This window comes from Alexandromys fortis, unplaced genomic scaffold (genome assembly GCF_014885135.2).
Source record: "Alexandromys fortis isolate MF-2015 unplaced genomic scaffold, M_Fortis_MF-2015_v1.1 scaffold_35, whole genome shotgun sequence".
In the NCBI taxonomy this organism is placed as follows: domain Eukaryota; kingdom Metazoa; phylum Chordata; class Mammalia; order Rodentia; family Cricetidae; genus Alexandromys; species Alexandromys fortis.
Window position 1 is genome coordinate 6,424,390 of NW_026067913.1, and position 14,270 is coordinate 6,438,659.

At 37.1% G+C, this 14,270-nt stretch overlaps 1 protein-coding gene across 5 annotated transcripts in view; it reads left to right on the forward strand.

Annotated features, from left to right (window-relative positions):
• The window catches only part of Ralgapa1 (Ral GTPase activating protein catalytic subunit alpha 1), a 198,586-nt gene that overhangs the window by 154,144 nt on the left and 30,172 nt on the right, over positions 1-14,270 (forward strand). For 4 of the 5 annotated variants that reach the window (XM_050138852.1, XM_050138853.1, XM_050138854.1 and 1 more), the window contains 2 exons: positions 9,415-9,573; positions 11,206-11,333. In XM_050138852.1, the coding sequence (XP_049994809.1) occupies positions 9,415-9,573; positions 11,206-11,333 (287 nt within the window). Of the gene's footprint in view, positions 1-9,414; positions 9,574-11,205; positions 11,389-14,270 lie in introns of all 5 variants that reach the window. The other variant, XM_050138855.1, reaches the window with a different exon arrangement.

Here is a 14,270-nt window from a genome sequence, read left to right on the forward strand (position 1 = left end):
CGGTTGCAGTGTAATATTGGAGGAAGTAAAGCTTGTTGACCTCAACATGGAGTTTAATACCTCTAATTAAATTAGATAGTCGACAGTCAGTATAAAGAAATAGCCATGCCTCTGGCAAGCTAGAATTATTTATGACTCTGATTCTATGTTTTAAACTTGGTTGAAGAAAAGTCATTTATATCCATTTTATAAAAACTAAATTTAGTCCTGACTTTTTATTTTAAATATTACGTGGTACTTTTGTAAATTATTTTTAAACATTTTATTTTCTCAGAATACAAAGTTAATGTCCCTGGATCTATTTAAGTATAGCGTTTGTGGGTGTGTGTAAAGTGAAGCAAGGTCTTTCAGAGCCCAAGATAATAGCAGCAGAATTTTTGTAATGTAAACTGTACTTTTTGAACAAATTAGCCATTCAATCTAGTAAAATCTCTCTTAGTAATATTATGCCACTGCATCAAAAATCCTGATATGACCCTACTCCAAGCCAGCCATTCTATAAATTATTTCTACCTGAGAAAGAGTGGTGGAAAATGGTTAAAAATAATTTCCACTTAGCTGACTGTATTCAGCTAAAAATCAGAAGTGCGGCAAGCATTGCTGTAAAGTGCTGAGCGGAGCGGAGCCGCTCTTAGCTCCTCTGTCTCCTTGTCACAGCCACTTGCTGATACTCTGCTGCCAAGGTAGCTGAATCATCCTTTTAGAAGTTTGTTGAAGCTCAAGTTGAGATAATTGTAAAATACTTAGTTGAACTCTCTAGGCTCTCTTTCATTTTCTGAACCCCCAAAAGAGGAAAAAGAAGTACTCTGTTTAAGTCCATTTCCTTTGAAACATCACACTATAGTGTGATGGACAACTCGTCATGTCTTGAGACTGGACCACAGTAGTTTCTCAATAAGTGGGTCTTAAAGACTCTACTTGGTCCAGCTTGTATTTCAGATCTATTTTTATTTTAATTTTAAAATAAGATTAGCATGTGAGAGACTTCCTAAATATTATCTCTAAAATTAACTGGAAAACAACTATGGAATAATATCAAGAAGGTTTTATTATTTCAGTAAAAATTGGGTTAATAATATAATTGATAGGCATTTTGAAATCGTCCTAGAGCTTCCTGTTGCTATGGTAAACTCCATGACTAAAAGCAATGTGAAGGAGGAAAGGCTTGTGTAAACCAGTCACAGTCCCTCCCTGAGGGAAGCCAGGCCAGGAACTGAAGCAGAAGCAGGGCCCATGTAGGAACTCTCCTTAGTGGCTTCCTTGGCTTCCTTTTTTTTATACAAGACCAAACTGCCCAGGTGTGACAGACAGTATCCATAGTGGGCTGGGCCCTCCCACATCAGTTATTACTCAAGAAAGTGCCCCCCAGACATGTCTGCAGGTCCGTCTGAGGGAGGCATCTTCTCTGTTGATGTTCCCTCTTCCCAGATTGCCCAAGCTTTGTCAGGTTGACAAAACAAACACAGAAATTCTGCTCATAGTTTCAGATCAAAAATATAACAATTAATGTTACAGTCCTATTCAATATCATATTCTCCCATAACCCCAGCTTTCTTAAGTGGACTCCTGATGAAAAGGCAGAGGATAGAAGTAATATCAGTAGTTCCATGCCAGCCTTTCTCACTACTGCGAACAGCATGGTCTGGACAGGAAAGCAGTAGCTCCTCGTTGCACACTGATTAAGACTTAAGCGCAGTGTCCTCCACATGTGTGACCACCTTCTGCTTAGCTCTCCGCTCACCTCTCCGGTCGTCTTTCTATCCTGCTCATTTCACTTTTCTCATCGCCCTCCGAATCAAGTGCACTCCCCTGTCTGCGGCTGTAGATCCTGAAGGGTTTGCTCAGTCTGCATTCCCCCAGGCTGCTTCATTCTCACTGTCCTATTCTCACACTTGCATGACAGTCTCTCAGATGGCTCGTTCTAGCTAAAGACCTCCCTCTACTCAGGAATGCTGTCCCTTTGCTCTACATTGCCTTTTTAAATCTGTGTGGTGTGTGTATGCACATGTGTGTGCATACTAGCAATGCATGCCACACATGCACATAGTCATCAGACAACAACCTCAGATTGTTAGTCCTCACCTTCTACTTTGATTGAGTTGGGCTCTCTCATTCTGTCGCTGTGTACACCTGACTAGCTAGCTGGCAAGCTCCTGACTTTCCTGGGTTCTGAGAATCTGGATGCATGTCCTCATGCTTACATGTCAAACACTGCCCTCTAAGTCATCTCCTTACCTTAGCATTTTTCTTTATAGCACTTGTCACCGTGCAAAGTTATATTTGCTTATTTTATTTTTATTATTTAAAATATACATATATCATCTATATATTGGTTTTTCAAAACAGGTTTTCTCTGAGTAGCCCTGCGTATCCTGGAACTCACTCTGTAGACCAGGCTGGCCTCAAATTGCCTCTGCCTCCCAAATGCTGGGATTAAAGGGTATTCTACCACTACCTGGCTGCAATATATTTTAATCCTATTTTCGCTCTTCCCAGATCCTCCACACCTCCACCCAACTTCATGTTCTTTCTCTCTCTCAAAAACAAAAAAGAAGCAAACAAATTAAAAAATGATTTTTTAAAAATCCAAAATAAAAGATAAAACACAGACAAAAACAACCAACCATAAAGTTAATTCTGCCTAGGCAACTACTACTCCTAGGCATGGGGTCTGTCTTGAAAGTATGGTTAATATAATCACTCCATTGGCGAAAACTGATTTTCCCTTTCCCAGAAGGTATCGATTCCACTGTTTGCTTAGTCTTTATATATTTATTTGATTCCCCACATGTACACACTATAATACCAGAAACTACAAGAAAGATAAAGACTTTCTTAAGTATTGTGTTTCTAGAACCTAGAACTAAACCTGTTGGTGTAATGAACAAAATGTTACTTAATCTAGCCAGGTGGTGGTGGCACACGCCTTTAATCCCACCACTTGGGAGGCTTTTAAGAATTTATTTTTCTTCTTGGAGAGATCGATGAGTAAGAGCACTTGCTGCTCTTGCAAAGGACCAGAGTACAGTTCCAAGCACCCAGGTCATGTGACCCACTACTGTACTGTCCCAGCTCCGCTTCTGCGATCAGAGGCACCCATGCACAAACCCATACGTGAATTAACACACATAACATAATTTAAGATGATAAAAAATTAATCTTTGAAAAGAGAAACTTTAGTTTGTTTTTTGGAAACAGGGTTTCTCTATTTAGCCCTAACTGTCCTGGAACTCTCTTTGTAAATTCAAGGTAGCCTTGAATTTAGAGATCCACCTGCCTCTGCCTCAAGTGCTGGGATCCAGGACTTGGACCACCATATCCTGTTAAACTTTTCTTAATTGATTATAATGAATGGCCCACATAGCTAATGAGTGCTTGAAAATATGTAAACTATAAAATAATATATGATACTCAGGATGCTGAGGCAGGAAGATTGCCATAGTTCACTTTGAGGCCAGCCTGGGCTACATAGTAAAACCCTATCTAGCTCTATGGGTGAGTGAAATGATGAGATCGGAGCAGTAAGAGTCCTGTTTGGATTTCCTCGCAGGGGCTGTTTCTGCTTCCATGGGTACTTTAACTCGTAGTTTAAATATCGTATGTATACTTTAGCTTTTAGTGCAAGAAAGGTGTCCTTTGCTATTTATATTCAGAAAAAAAAGACTGTTTGGAACATTGTAACTTATTTGGTGTTTGTTTGCTTATTTTACTGTTGTTTTCATGGAACCCAAGGCTTTGAGCTCAGAGATTACATTTGTCAGTCCTCAGAGCATTTGCAAAAACTAGCATGGTGCATACAGACAGCTTTCAGCCTCACCTAGTAATAAAGGAAAGAAGGTAGGTTGAAAGGAAGTAAGGAAGAGATAGAAGAGAGAGGACCTTTTTAAGAATTCATGAACTAGTTTGGGTATGTGGATGAATTATCTAATGTAGAGCACCTGTAGAGGAAATAGGAAGGAAAGAACAAAAACTAATACTTTTTTCAAATGGAGAGCTTGTTAGAGGTGCAGTGTTGCAGCCAGTAGGATCAGAGAAGACTCAGGTTTTGATTGAGAGTGTAATTAGTTGGTTCCTGCTTTTAACAGAACTGGGGGAGTTGGCCAGGCAGTGGTGCCCACACCTTTAATCCCAGCACTTGGAAGGTAGAAGCAGGTGGATCTCTCTAAGTTCGAGGCCAACTGTTTCTGTCATTACTTTTTTTCAGAAGTCACTTTCTTGCACTTCATGCTTACTCAATATTATTTCCTTCTCAGGTCTCTGAGGCAGTTGAAGATTAGATAGTTATAGTTATAGTCTCCCTTATTTACAATATTCAGAAAAACCCACTAAAGAAATGTAAAGTATATAAAGTTGAGAGATATCTAAAGATAGCTTGGGATGGTAATGCAAGTTATGGTAGAAAGTAAATTGGGTACCAAAATTTGGACTCCCCAGGATAGGATAGATGTGAAGTATTTTCTCTGAATTTGTCAAATGCAAATGGACTGAACATTGTTGATGTACTTATTGCCTGTACATATTGTATATAGTTATTGTACTTGTTGTATATAGTTTTCTTGTATTATAGCCTTTTTATCATAGACAAAGATGGGAATATAGTGATATAATATTTGTATTTTAATAAATACATATATTGCTTATAAATAAGTAAATATATTATTTGTATTTTAATAAATCCAGGACAGGCAGGATTGTTACACAGAGAAATCCTGTTTTAGAGAGAGAGAGAGAGAGGATAGTCTAACTTATGAGGCAGAAATAGTTAACTTCCATGATTTCTAGTCTCCAACCCCATTTCATGGCACTCAGGAAGTAAAACATTAGCTCCAGATTCTTTGTTGATAAAAATGAACGTATTGTATTGCCATAAGTAGATGTTTTAGTTCTTTTATACTACTGTAAAAAATGCCAGAGATTGGACCACATACAAGTTTCTCCTCACAGTGGTAGGGGCTGGCAAGATCGGGAGACTGGCATATCAGTGTCTGTTGAGGAGCCACTCACCTGTTCACAGATGACTGGGCTGCCCGCAGTAACCACATAGGTTAAAAGTGGCAAGCAAGCTCTCTGAGTCTTTTTTTATATATATATAGACACTAACCCCTTTAAAAATGATGTAATCACCTCTCCAAGTCCCTACCTAATACCATCCCAGTGGAGGCTAGCATGAGCATGCAGACATCTATAACAGTGGCAAACATCTGATTTTACAAAGGGGTGTAAAACAGGTCGTGCCCCTGAAAATACCAACGCTCATCAACTCCAACAGCAAACTAAGATTATTAAGCAGATGGCTTGTGAGTATAGATAATGAGGGGGTGATCACTAGGAGCCATGGTAAGTTCAACACAACTAATCACATAAAACTGAATTTGTTTTAATAGAATTACTAGATCAGGACCAACCGTAGACTGTGTGAAGTAATTGTTGTGTGTAAGTTGAAGCAGTATGGTCATAATAGTTTGGTATGCATGGTGATGACTGGTTGTGTAATCATATTTAGAACACAAATGCTTTAACAGGTGGAAATATTGCAAAGTGTTTCAAGTTTGGTTTCTAGAACCAAATTGCCTGGGTTTGAATATTGTTTTTCTCACAGCTTTTTTTTTTTTTATCTTAGCCAAACTTCTTCATCCTTTAAACTTCAAATGTTTATCTGGAAAAATAGTAGTAATACTGATTGTACTTGTTTTTTAATTGTCATGATAATGAAATGAATTATCATAGAACATGTAGAATAGTGTACCCTTAATAAATAATATGTAATAAATTCCCTCAATAAATGAAAGCCGTCTTTTTAAGCAGAGTGGAAAACCTGCAATGACTCTGTTATGTAAGCTATTTGATATTTATGTTCAGAACTTGAATGAAGTCATAAGAATGTTAACTTAATGTTAACCCTGATCTAGAAAAGAATGAACCAGCACATTGAATAGCAGAATCAGGCTAACAATAGACCCTAGCAAGCTTCAAGATAACCTAGGCTTGGCAAAGTAAAATGGTAACAATACATATGGAATCCTTTCTTTAAATGGAGCAATTGATTTTACCTGCTTAAAAAACTTTGAGGATGCTTCAGTAGATGGAGGAGCTGGCTGCCAAGCCTGGCAACCTAAGTTCAGTCCCCTAGAACAAGCACCAAAAAGCTGACTTATACACTTACACACTGGAATGTGTGCATACACATATGCTCGTTCTCTCTCTCTCTCTCTCTCTCTCTCTCTCTCTCTCTCTCTCTCTCTCTCTCACACACACACACACACACACACACACAAAATGTTTTTTTTAATCTGGAAATTGTAAGAATTATTTTAGATTTTTGAGACAGGTTGAGACAGGGTAGCCCTGTGTAGCCCTCACTGTCCTGGAACTTGCATTGTAGATCAAGCTGGCCTTGAACTCAGAAATCCGCCCGTCTCTGCCTGCCAGAGTGCTGGGACTAGAGCAGAGTCACTACGCCTGGCAAAGTTTTTAAAAAAGAACTTTGGCTAGCTGTTTGGTGCCTTAATGTTTCAGAAAATAATTTAGTGACAGAGGAAGAAATAGTCCCATTAGAGTTTACTGTATCAGAGCATATATTTGATATTAATTCCAGACATTGCAGTCTCATAGAATCTCCAGAAAACTAAGACAGTAATCCAGCAAAAAGACACTTTTAACCTGATAAAAGGTGAAGATATTAAAATAGCCTTCAAATACCTGAAAAGATATAAAAAGATAGAATACATGTTGGATTCATATGGTAAGACCCATTTGCTTCATGTAAAGAGTGTTATAATTTTCACTCCTTAAAGGCAGACTGGGCTAATTGTGAACAACTACACTCCAGCTTCAAAAGTTTTAAAGCAGAGATCAGATATCTACTCTTTGGGATATTACAGTTGAGGTATTGGGTGTGAAATTACTCCTTTAGGATATCTTCCAATACTAACATCCTATAATGGATAAAAGACTTCAGTTTACACATGTTGACTTTCATTGTATTTTCTTCATGGATTAATGCTGGTCATTTGTAACATACAGTACAGTTTAGGTTCCAGAGTGATGTTAGTACCACTTGAAAGTGAATTTAGATGGATACTTTGGTTGCCAGTCATCAGAAAGATCTATCCCATATACACAGCAGTCTGCTGCTCTTTCAAAAAGTGATTTGCACATGGGTTCAAAATCAGATAGTCTGGATATGGTGGTACATGCCTTTAGCACAAATATTCAGGAGACAGAGGCAGGATTTCTGTGTTTGAGGCCAGCCTCATCTGTATATTGAGTTCCAGGACAGCCAGGGCTGCCCAGAGAAATCCTGTTTCAAAAAACAAGAGAGAGAATATCTAATAGATAGGCACTCCTTTGAGAAATTTTAGAGTACAGAAAAACTTACTGAGTATACCCAGGATATAGTCTTTTAAGTCCTTAAGAGGTAAGGAATAAATAAATATAAAATTGTATAAAAAGTTCTGCATCAATATAGACATGTGTTTGCTAACTTATTTTTATTGCTGGCATTCTGCCACCTTTTGGTCACTAGAAAGCCGTCTTTGAGTAGTCTCTCAGAAAACTCCCAATGAATAGCGATGATTAACATCTCAGTTTAGCCATTATATTTCATGTTTTAAAGTTAACGATATCATTAGGACAGTAATATAGCCTCAAACAACTATATTTTTAGCATTGAAATCTAAATAATAAAGTATTTTTCATGAAAGTTCTTCCTTTAAATATCAAACACATATAGAGTGATTTGTTGGTGCACATGTTTCTATGCAAAAAAACAACAACAACAACAACAACACCTTGACCAAAAAAAAAGAGTGCTTTTTTTAAGCTTCTATAGCAGACCTTTAAATACTATGTGGAAGATGTTTGAAGACGGCCTTGGTTAAAAGATAATAGTACAGTGCCTTGTTCTCTTATTTCTTTAGATAAGTGGCACTAGAAATTATAGATAATTTTGGCAAGAGTTCAAGGGTTAATGTAGCAGATAAATAAAAGGAATTTTCTGTAAATTGAGACCTGCATTATTTCAGTTGTCTTGTCTTTCCTAACCTAACTCATTTAATTTTAAAAAGTAAATACTTAAATTCTTCCTGACAGTGTGCTCAGCTTTTACTATCATTTATTACTTCAATTATACTTGATATCACTTAGAACAATCTGCCATTTGGAAATCTCAGGATAGCCTGGAGCTTAGTATTAGATCTGGCTGCTATTATAACATGTACAGCATATGACATTAATGTATCAGAATTAGATTGGATCATCCCTCCTGGTTACATTTATTTCACATTTCTTTTGTATTCAGTTAACATAAACCTATTAGGGAAGCTGACACATGGGGATGGGTGTATAGGAAGGATATTTTTAAAGTATTTTGATTAAAAAATGAAATTATGGGGCCATAGCTTTTCTAGGCTCTGTAATCTTTTTCTTTTTGCTTTTTCTCTTTTTCTTTTTTCTTTTTTTTTTCTTTTTAGAAATGGCATAGTCTAAGTCTGCATTTATGTCATGCCTGTTTGTATACAAAGGTGTAAGTAGTCAATTCCTGGGCTAAGGAGGAACTGAAAAGATCCTTTCAGAAATTGAACTTTAGTCCTCTTTTTGTTTGTCAGACATTAAATTCTTCTATACCTGTCGTATGGTTTTTAATCCAACAATTGCATATATAAAAATAGAAATCACCATACATTTTCTCAGACTGGCTTTATTCTTCTTTTGTCTTCTAAACTTTCCCAACCAGTGTGGCTAGATACCTGACAGTGTTGGAAAAGCCAGGGGAAAGCATCTACCAGACATAGACTCACTAGAAACACAACTTTTAATACTTTTCTTTCTTACAGTTTTAATTATTATAACAAACCCTCTCAAGATTGCCAGGAGCACCTTTGTCAGCAGCACAAGTATCTTAAGTAACATTCTTCAGGCCTAATCAATATCCAGGCTCTGTTTGGAGGGTGTCTAAGTTACATTGGGGGGAGATGCTGAAATTAATTTGTTAGACCAACTTTCTCATGCTGAGTAAGGATTATAAAATGCACAGTCACCTATTGTTTTGCTTCTCTCCTGACTGCCTTCTTCAGACCACCTTGCTACTCATTAGCACTTCAGAAATGCATAGAAGGGGAGAAGAATCTTAAGTCAGTCGCTCTTTAAAACAGTCTCTGAGAGGCTTGAGCATGGAATTGCATTGGCAGAGTTGCTAATTGAAACGGGCTATGTCTCTTCTCTGCGGTCTTTCTGTCTTGTTGACTGGGAATTGAGAGTGCCTGGTCTTCCTCTTGATGGCTTTGAGTGTTTGTATTTTGAGTGTCATGAAAATGATCAACTGTTTCTCTTCAGTATGCTCTGTTGTCGCTAGCTGTGTAACTATGCTCACACAGCTTTTATAAATACTATAAACTGTTTCCTTATTTTTTCCAGTTGAGACACCTAGGAAATGATGAAGTACACATTGTTTGGTCAGAACATACTAGAGACTACAGAAGAGGAATTATTCCTACAGAATTTGGCGATGTCCTCATTGTTATATATCCAATGAAAAACCATATGTACAGTATCCAGATCATGAAAAAACCAGAGGTGAGAACTCCGCTTCTGCCTTAGTAATAGATTTTCAATTGGAAAATAGGGGGAAATGCCACAGACTCTGTAGCTGTGTCGATTGTCTTAAGCCTAGTTAGAAAGACCAACCCAGCTAGGGAGACGGCTGGGCGGCACCTGGGTGGAAGTTCCTTTGTGCTTAGCTCACCCTTTAGTGACACAGAAAACAGTTACAGTTCCCAAAAGGCACAGTAAGAGCAGCCATCTGTTAGTGAGGTATAGGCTTAGTCCAGCAGAGCAGAGGCAAGATAACCAGTCACCACAGGTTCAAGGCTAGTCTGTGCTGCTTATTAATGAGCCTCTATCCAAAAGTAACTTTAAGATAATAAATGAAATGCCTGCAAATATTTTTAGATGTTAAAGAGACTATCCTCCAGTTGCGTATCTAATGTACATATTAGATGTACCACAGTATTTCAACAGCTATTTCACAAGTATTTCTTTCTAAGATAATAAAAGTTTGGCATTATTTTCATGTGTTCTTTTTTTTAAGATGAATGCTTTTAATAGAAAATTGTTTTGACAGTTGATTCAGAATCTTCAGAATTTCTTGAATTGGGCCAAGTTTCCATCTGTAAATTTTTCTGAATGACAAGTATTTTTTAAGGTTTATATAAACCAGAAGTCAGCTCATGACAGGCCACAACCTAATTTTGAGTATACTACAAACTGAGGATGTTTTTTATATTTTTCAAGCATTTTTACAAACATGTAAATTTTACAAAAGTGAGATATCATATGGCCACAAAGTTTAAAACACTATGTCATCCACAGAGAATTGTCTTGCCTTGAGCTACCATTTTTGTCAGCCATATTTAATAGTTTGTTTTTTTGTGCCTTACACCCAGCTAGGTTAGCACTTTACCACTGACCTATAGACATCACAGTTCTAAATTGTCAACTAATAAAAGTGACCATTAGTTATCAAAGCACAGATTTTGTTTTTTAACTGACCAAGCCAAGTGTGTCTTAGGTTCTATACTTACTTTGTGTCACTCTGACAAAATCTTGGAAAACATGTTACAAGAGGAAAGATGTATATATTTTGTCTCATAGTTTCAGTCCATGGTCTTCTGGCTTCTTGCTTCTGTGCCTTTGGGTCAAAGCTCTCCTGACCCGGTCTCTTCCCAGAGCTACCCTTCTAAACATGTTCCTGGGAACGAAGCATTCAGCATGAGTTTGGGGAAGACATTTAATGTCCAAACCATAAGGATAAAAAAACCTGGTATCTCACAAAAATGATCATCTAACTGCCTACCTTTAAGAATGTATGTCTTTTCATATGTTTACTTAGTAGAATTGATTTGTGTGTGTGTTTGTGTGTGTGTGTGTGTGTGTATAGCTGAAATTACAGAACTTTAGAAACTGGCAGAGGATATAAATTACATAATTACACAAAGTACATAGTTCTTTTGAATGGACACCCTGTTGACCTTGGGCATTTTGTTTGTTGTCCTAGTATGGGTGATTCATCGTGTAAAGAACTGAATTTGAATGTTTTTAATTGAAAGAACAACCAAAGAGGAAGCAAAAACATTTGTGTGCAAAAGATCTTGTTTGTTTTACTCCAGTCTTTCTACAGTTAAAGTTGTGTTCTGATCTCTCCATCAGGTTCCCTTCTTTGGTCCACTTTTTGATGGTGCTATTGTGAATGGAAAAGTTCTGCCCATTATGGTTCGATCCACAGCAATAAATGCTAGCCGTGCTCTGAAATCACTGATTCCATTGTATCAGAACTTGTATCCTTTCTTAACTGTGTGGTTAGAACACAGGTGTACATCTGCTTTACAAAAGGTAAAGGTATCTTATGTGTTAAGACTCAAGCGTTTCTCTTTCTTGAAGTGGCAGAGTTCCTCCCTAGTGACTGAGTAGTTGTTGTATTTGAATGGCTTGTTTTCTTACATACTTTTAATAAATATTAATCTTTGACCTAGTTAGTTAAATGGAATCATGTATCATGCTCTGGGCTGCTCTGGAGGTGCAGAAATAATCAAAACAATCATTGAAAAGAATTCAGTCTACATGGAAAAACATTTCTTCATTACTGTGTTTTAAAAGAGGAGTGTGCAGGATGTATACTAACAAGGGGCCTGCCACTCAACTGGAAGTTTGTGTGCAGAAACACTTAGAAAAATGATTGAGCCAGTCTTAAACCATGAATAATCAGATGGAAGAGAACCTTCTAAACCGGGTGCAGCATACTGAGGAGACATGCAGGTGTGAGAAGATGGGGAATGCTTAGGAACATGACGTATGGAGCCAGTCTGTCTGATCAGGTGCTGCCAATCTGGAGCTGGATAGCCTCCCTGAGCCCGGGCATACTTGCCTAGGGAATGAACTCAGTACCAATAATTACCTCGTGATCTTGGTCAGGCTACAGAACCAGGTTTTGTTTTGTTTTTCCTTCTCTTCTTTTCAGCATCTAGAATTAAACCCAGGCCTTGAGCATACTAGGCAGTCACTCTACCACTGATTCATAATCCCAGTCCAAGTTACGGTACCCTTGAATCTCGCTTTCTTTATCTATAAAAGGATTCCAATATTATGTCAGCATTATTATGAGTGCTCAATCAGATTTTATGTAGTTATTAATTATACTATTTATAAGTATTACAGTCAATATAAAACATCTCCACCCAAGATTAAGGAGTTGCTTAATTGAGCTTTTATATTAGGCTGATTAGTTGCTTAAAGTGAATTCTCAGTTTTACTTTATGACATTTTCAGTATTTTATCATATTGAGATAATGGTTGCCACATTCAAAAATATTCTAGAATGAAAAAAAATAATTTCTGCTCAAATGGTAGGCATGAAAACTTTTTTTAAAACATCAAATGTGAACAGTTCCTATCAACAGAATCGCTTGTAGAATACTTAGAATGGTGCTTAGTAGTTAAGATCGTGTACTGCTTTTGCAAAGGACCTTATTTGGTTCCCAGCACACACATCATTCAGCTCACAACCATCTGTAATTTGAGCTCCAGAAGGTTCTGGTGCTTCTGGCCTCTTCAGGAACCTGTACTCATTCACACACACAATTAAAAATATTTTAATGTAATGTGAAAACATTACATAGTATACCAAACAATTTTTTTCTAAGGTGTAGAAAATTATTTATTCACACAACAGTAGTTGGCCTTCCATATCCATGAGTTCCTCATTTGAAAAATTCATCCAATTTTATGTGAAAAATATTTAGGAAAAAATGACTTTTTTCTTATCATTATCCCCTTAACAGCATAGTGTAACAACTACTGATATGGTACTTAAATATTTATTATTATAAGTAATACAGAAATTTGATTATATGCAAATACTTTACCATTATACAATGGGAACTTTAGTGTCTACAGATTTTTGCTATCCATGGTGGTTCTTGGGTGGGAAAAATACCCTTACATACCAAGAGAAATATGTAATAATATATATTCCTATTGTTTGTTAACTAAAGAATATTCTATTGTGTGGGGTTGGGAGAATCACTTCAGATCAAGAATTGAATGTAAACCACATCCCGAGTGACCCCAGCTCAGAAGCGTGAATGAATGAATGGAAGTAGGAAGGAATGTGTGGGAAGTAACGCCTTTACTTGATTTTAGCATGAAGGGTTATATAATAAATTACAACTGGATACTTGATTTACAGGTATTTAAGTATAGGGATATCTGTTCATTTTAAGAACATTCTGGTTTCATAAATGTGTCAAATTTTAAAATGTATGCTTTTGACATCAGATTTTCAGTGAGGAGAAAATTGTGTATTCTAAAATATACTTAACATGAATTATATCAATACACTTAACATAAATGTTAGTAGGAACTGAAATAGAAGTCAGTTTTGAAAGCCACCAGAGCTAATACTTTAATCCTCATCAAAGAAGTGAAGAGGTAGAATGTGATAAACTCAATTGTAATTACCCTGCTGGGTCAGCTATCTCATGCCCAGTAATAGTACCTACTAAGATTCCACAGCATACATTGTGCTATTTATGATCATTAAATGGAGTTTAAATTCTATCCTAGGAGCATCTTCTCTAACCATGAATCTAATGTTCAGAAAATGAGGACAGTATTGATTGTCATATGCTGCCCAAATCGATCATGCTAGCGACCAGAATTACAGTAATCTGTCAGTATTGATGACTGTCTTTCAAGCTTTGAAACCCTCTCTCACTTCACTTGTTGTTTCTTACATGACTTGTACTTGAGAAACATTTTCATGCAACCTCTGATTTTGTCAGCTAGGTACTTTTGTCTCTTCAGCTCAATTTGTTGGTTTGATCATACAATTAGAATTGAATTGCCACACTCGGGAGAAAGGCCAGTCAGACTCTGGGTGGCCACTGAGCCAGAGGAGTGCTTCAGGTCTCTTAGGCCATCACTGTATTAGCTACCTCGAAAGAGTTCCAGTTGGTTTGCTTAGTTTTAGGTTTTACAATGGAAATAATTCTAAAACTTTTATTTAAAGGCCTTACTAGTACTGGAGAGATGGCTCAGTGGTTAAGAGTACTGCCTGCTCTTCCAAATGTCCTGAGTTCAATTCCCGGCAACCACATGGTGGCTCACAGCCATCTGTATTGAGGTCTGGTGCCCTCTTCTGGCATGCAGACATACACACAGAATATTGTATATGTAACAAATAATTGAAAATGCTTTTCAGAACTTTTGAAAATTAA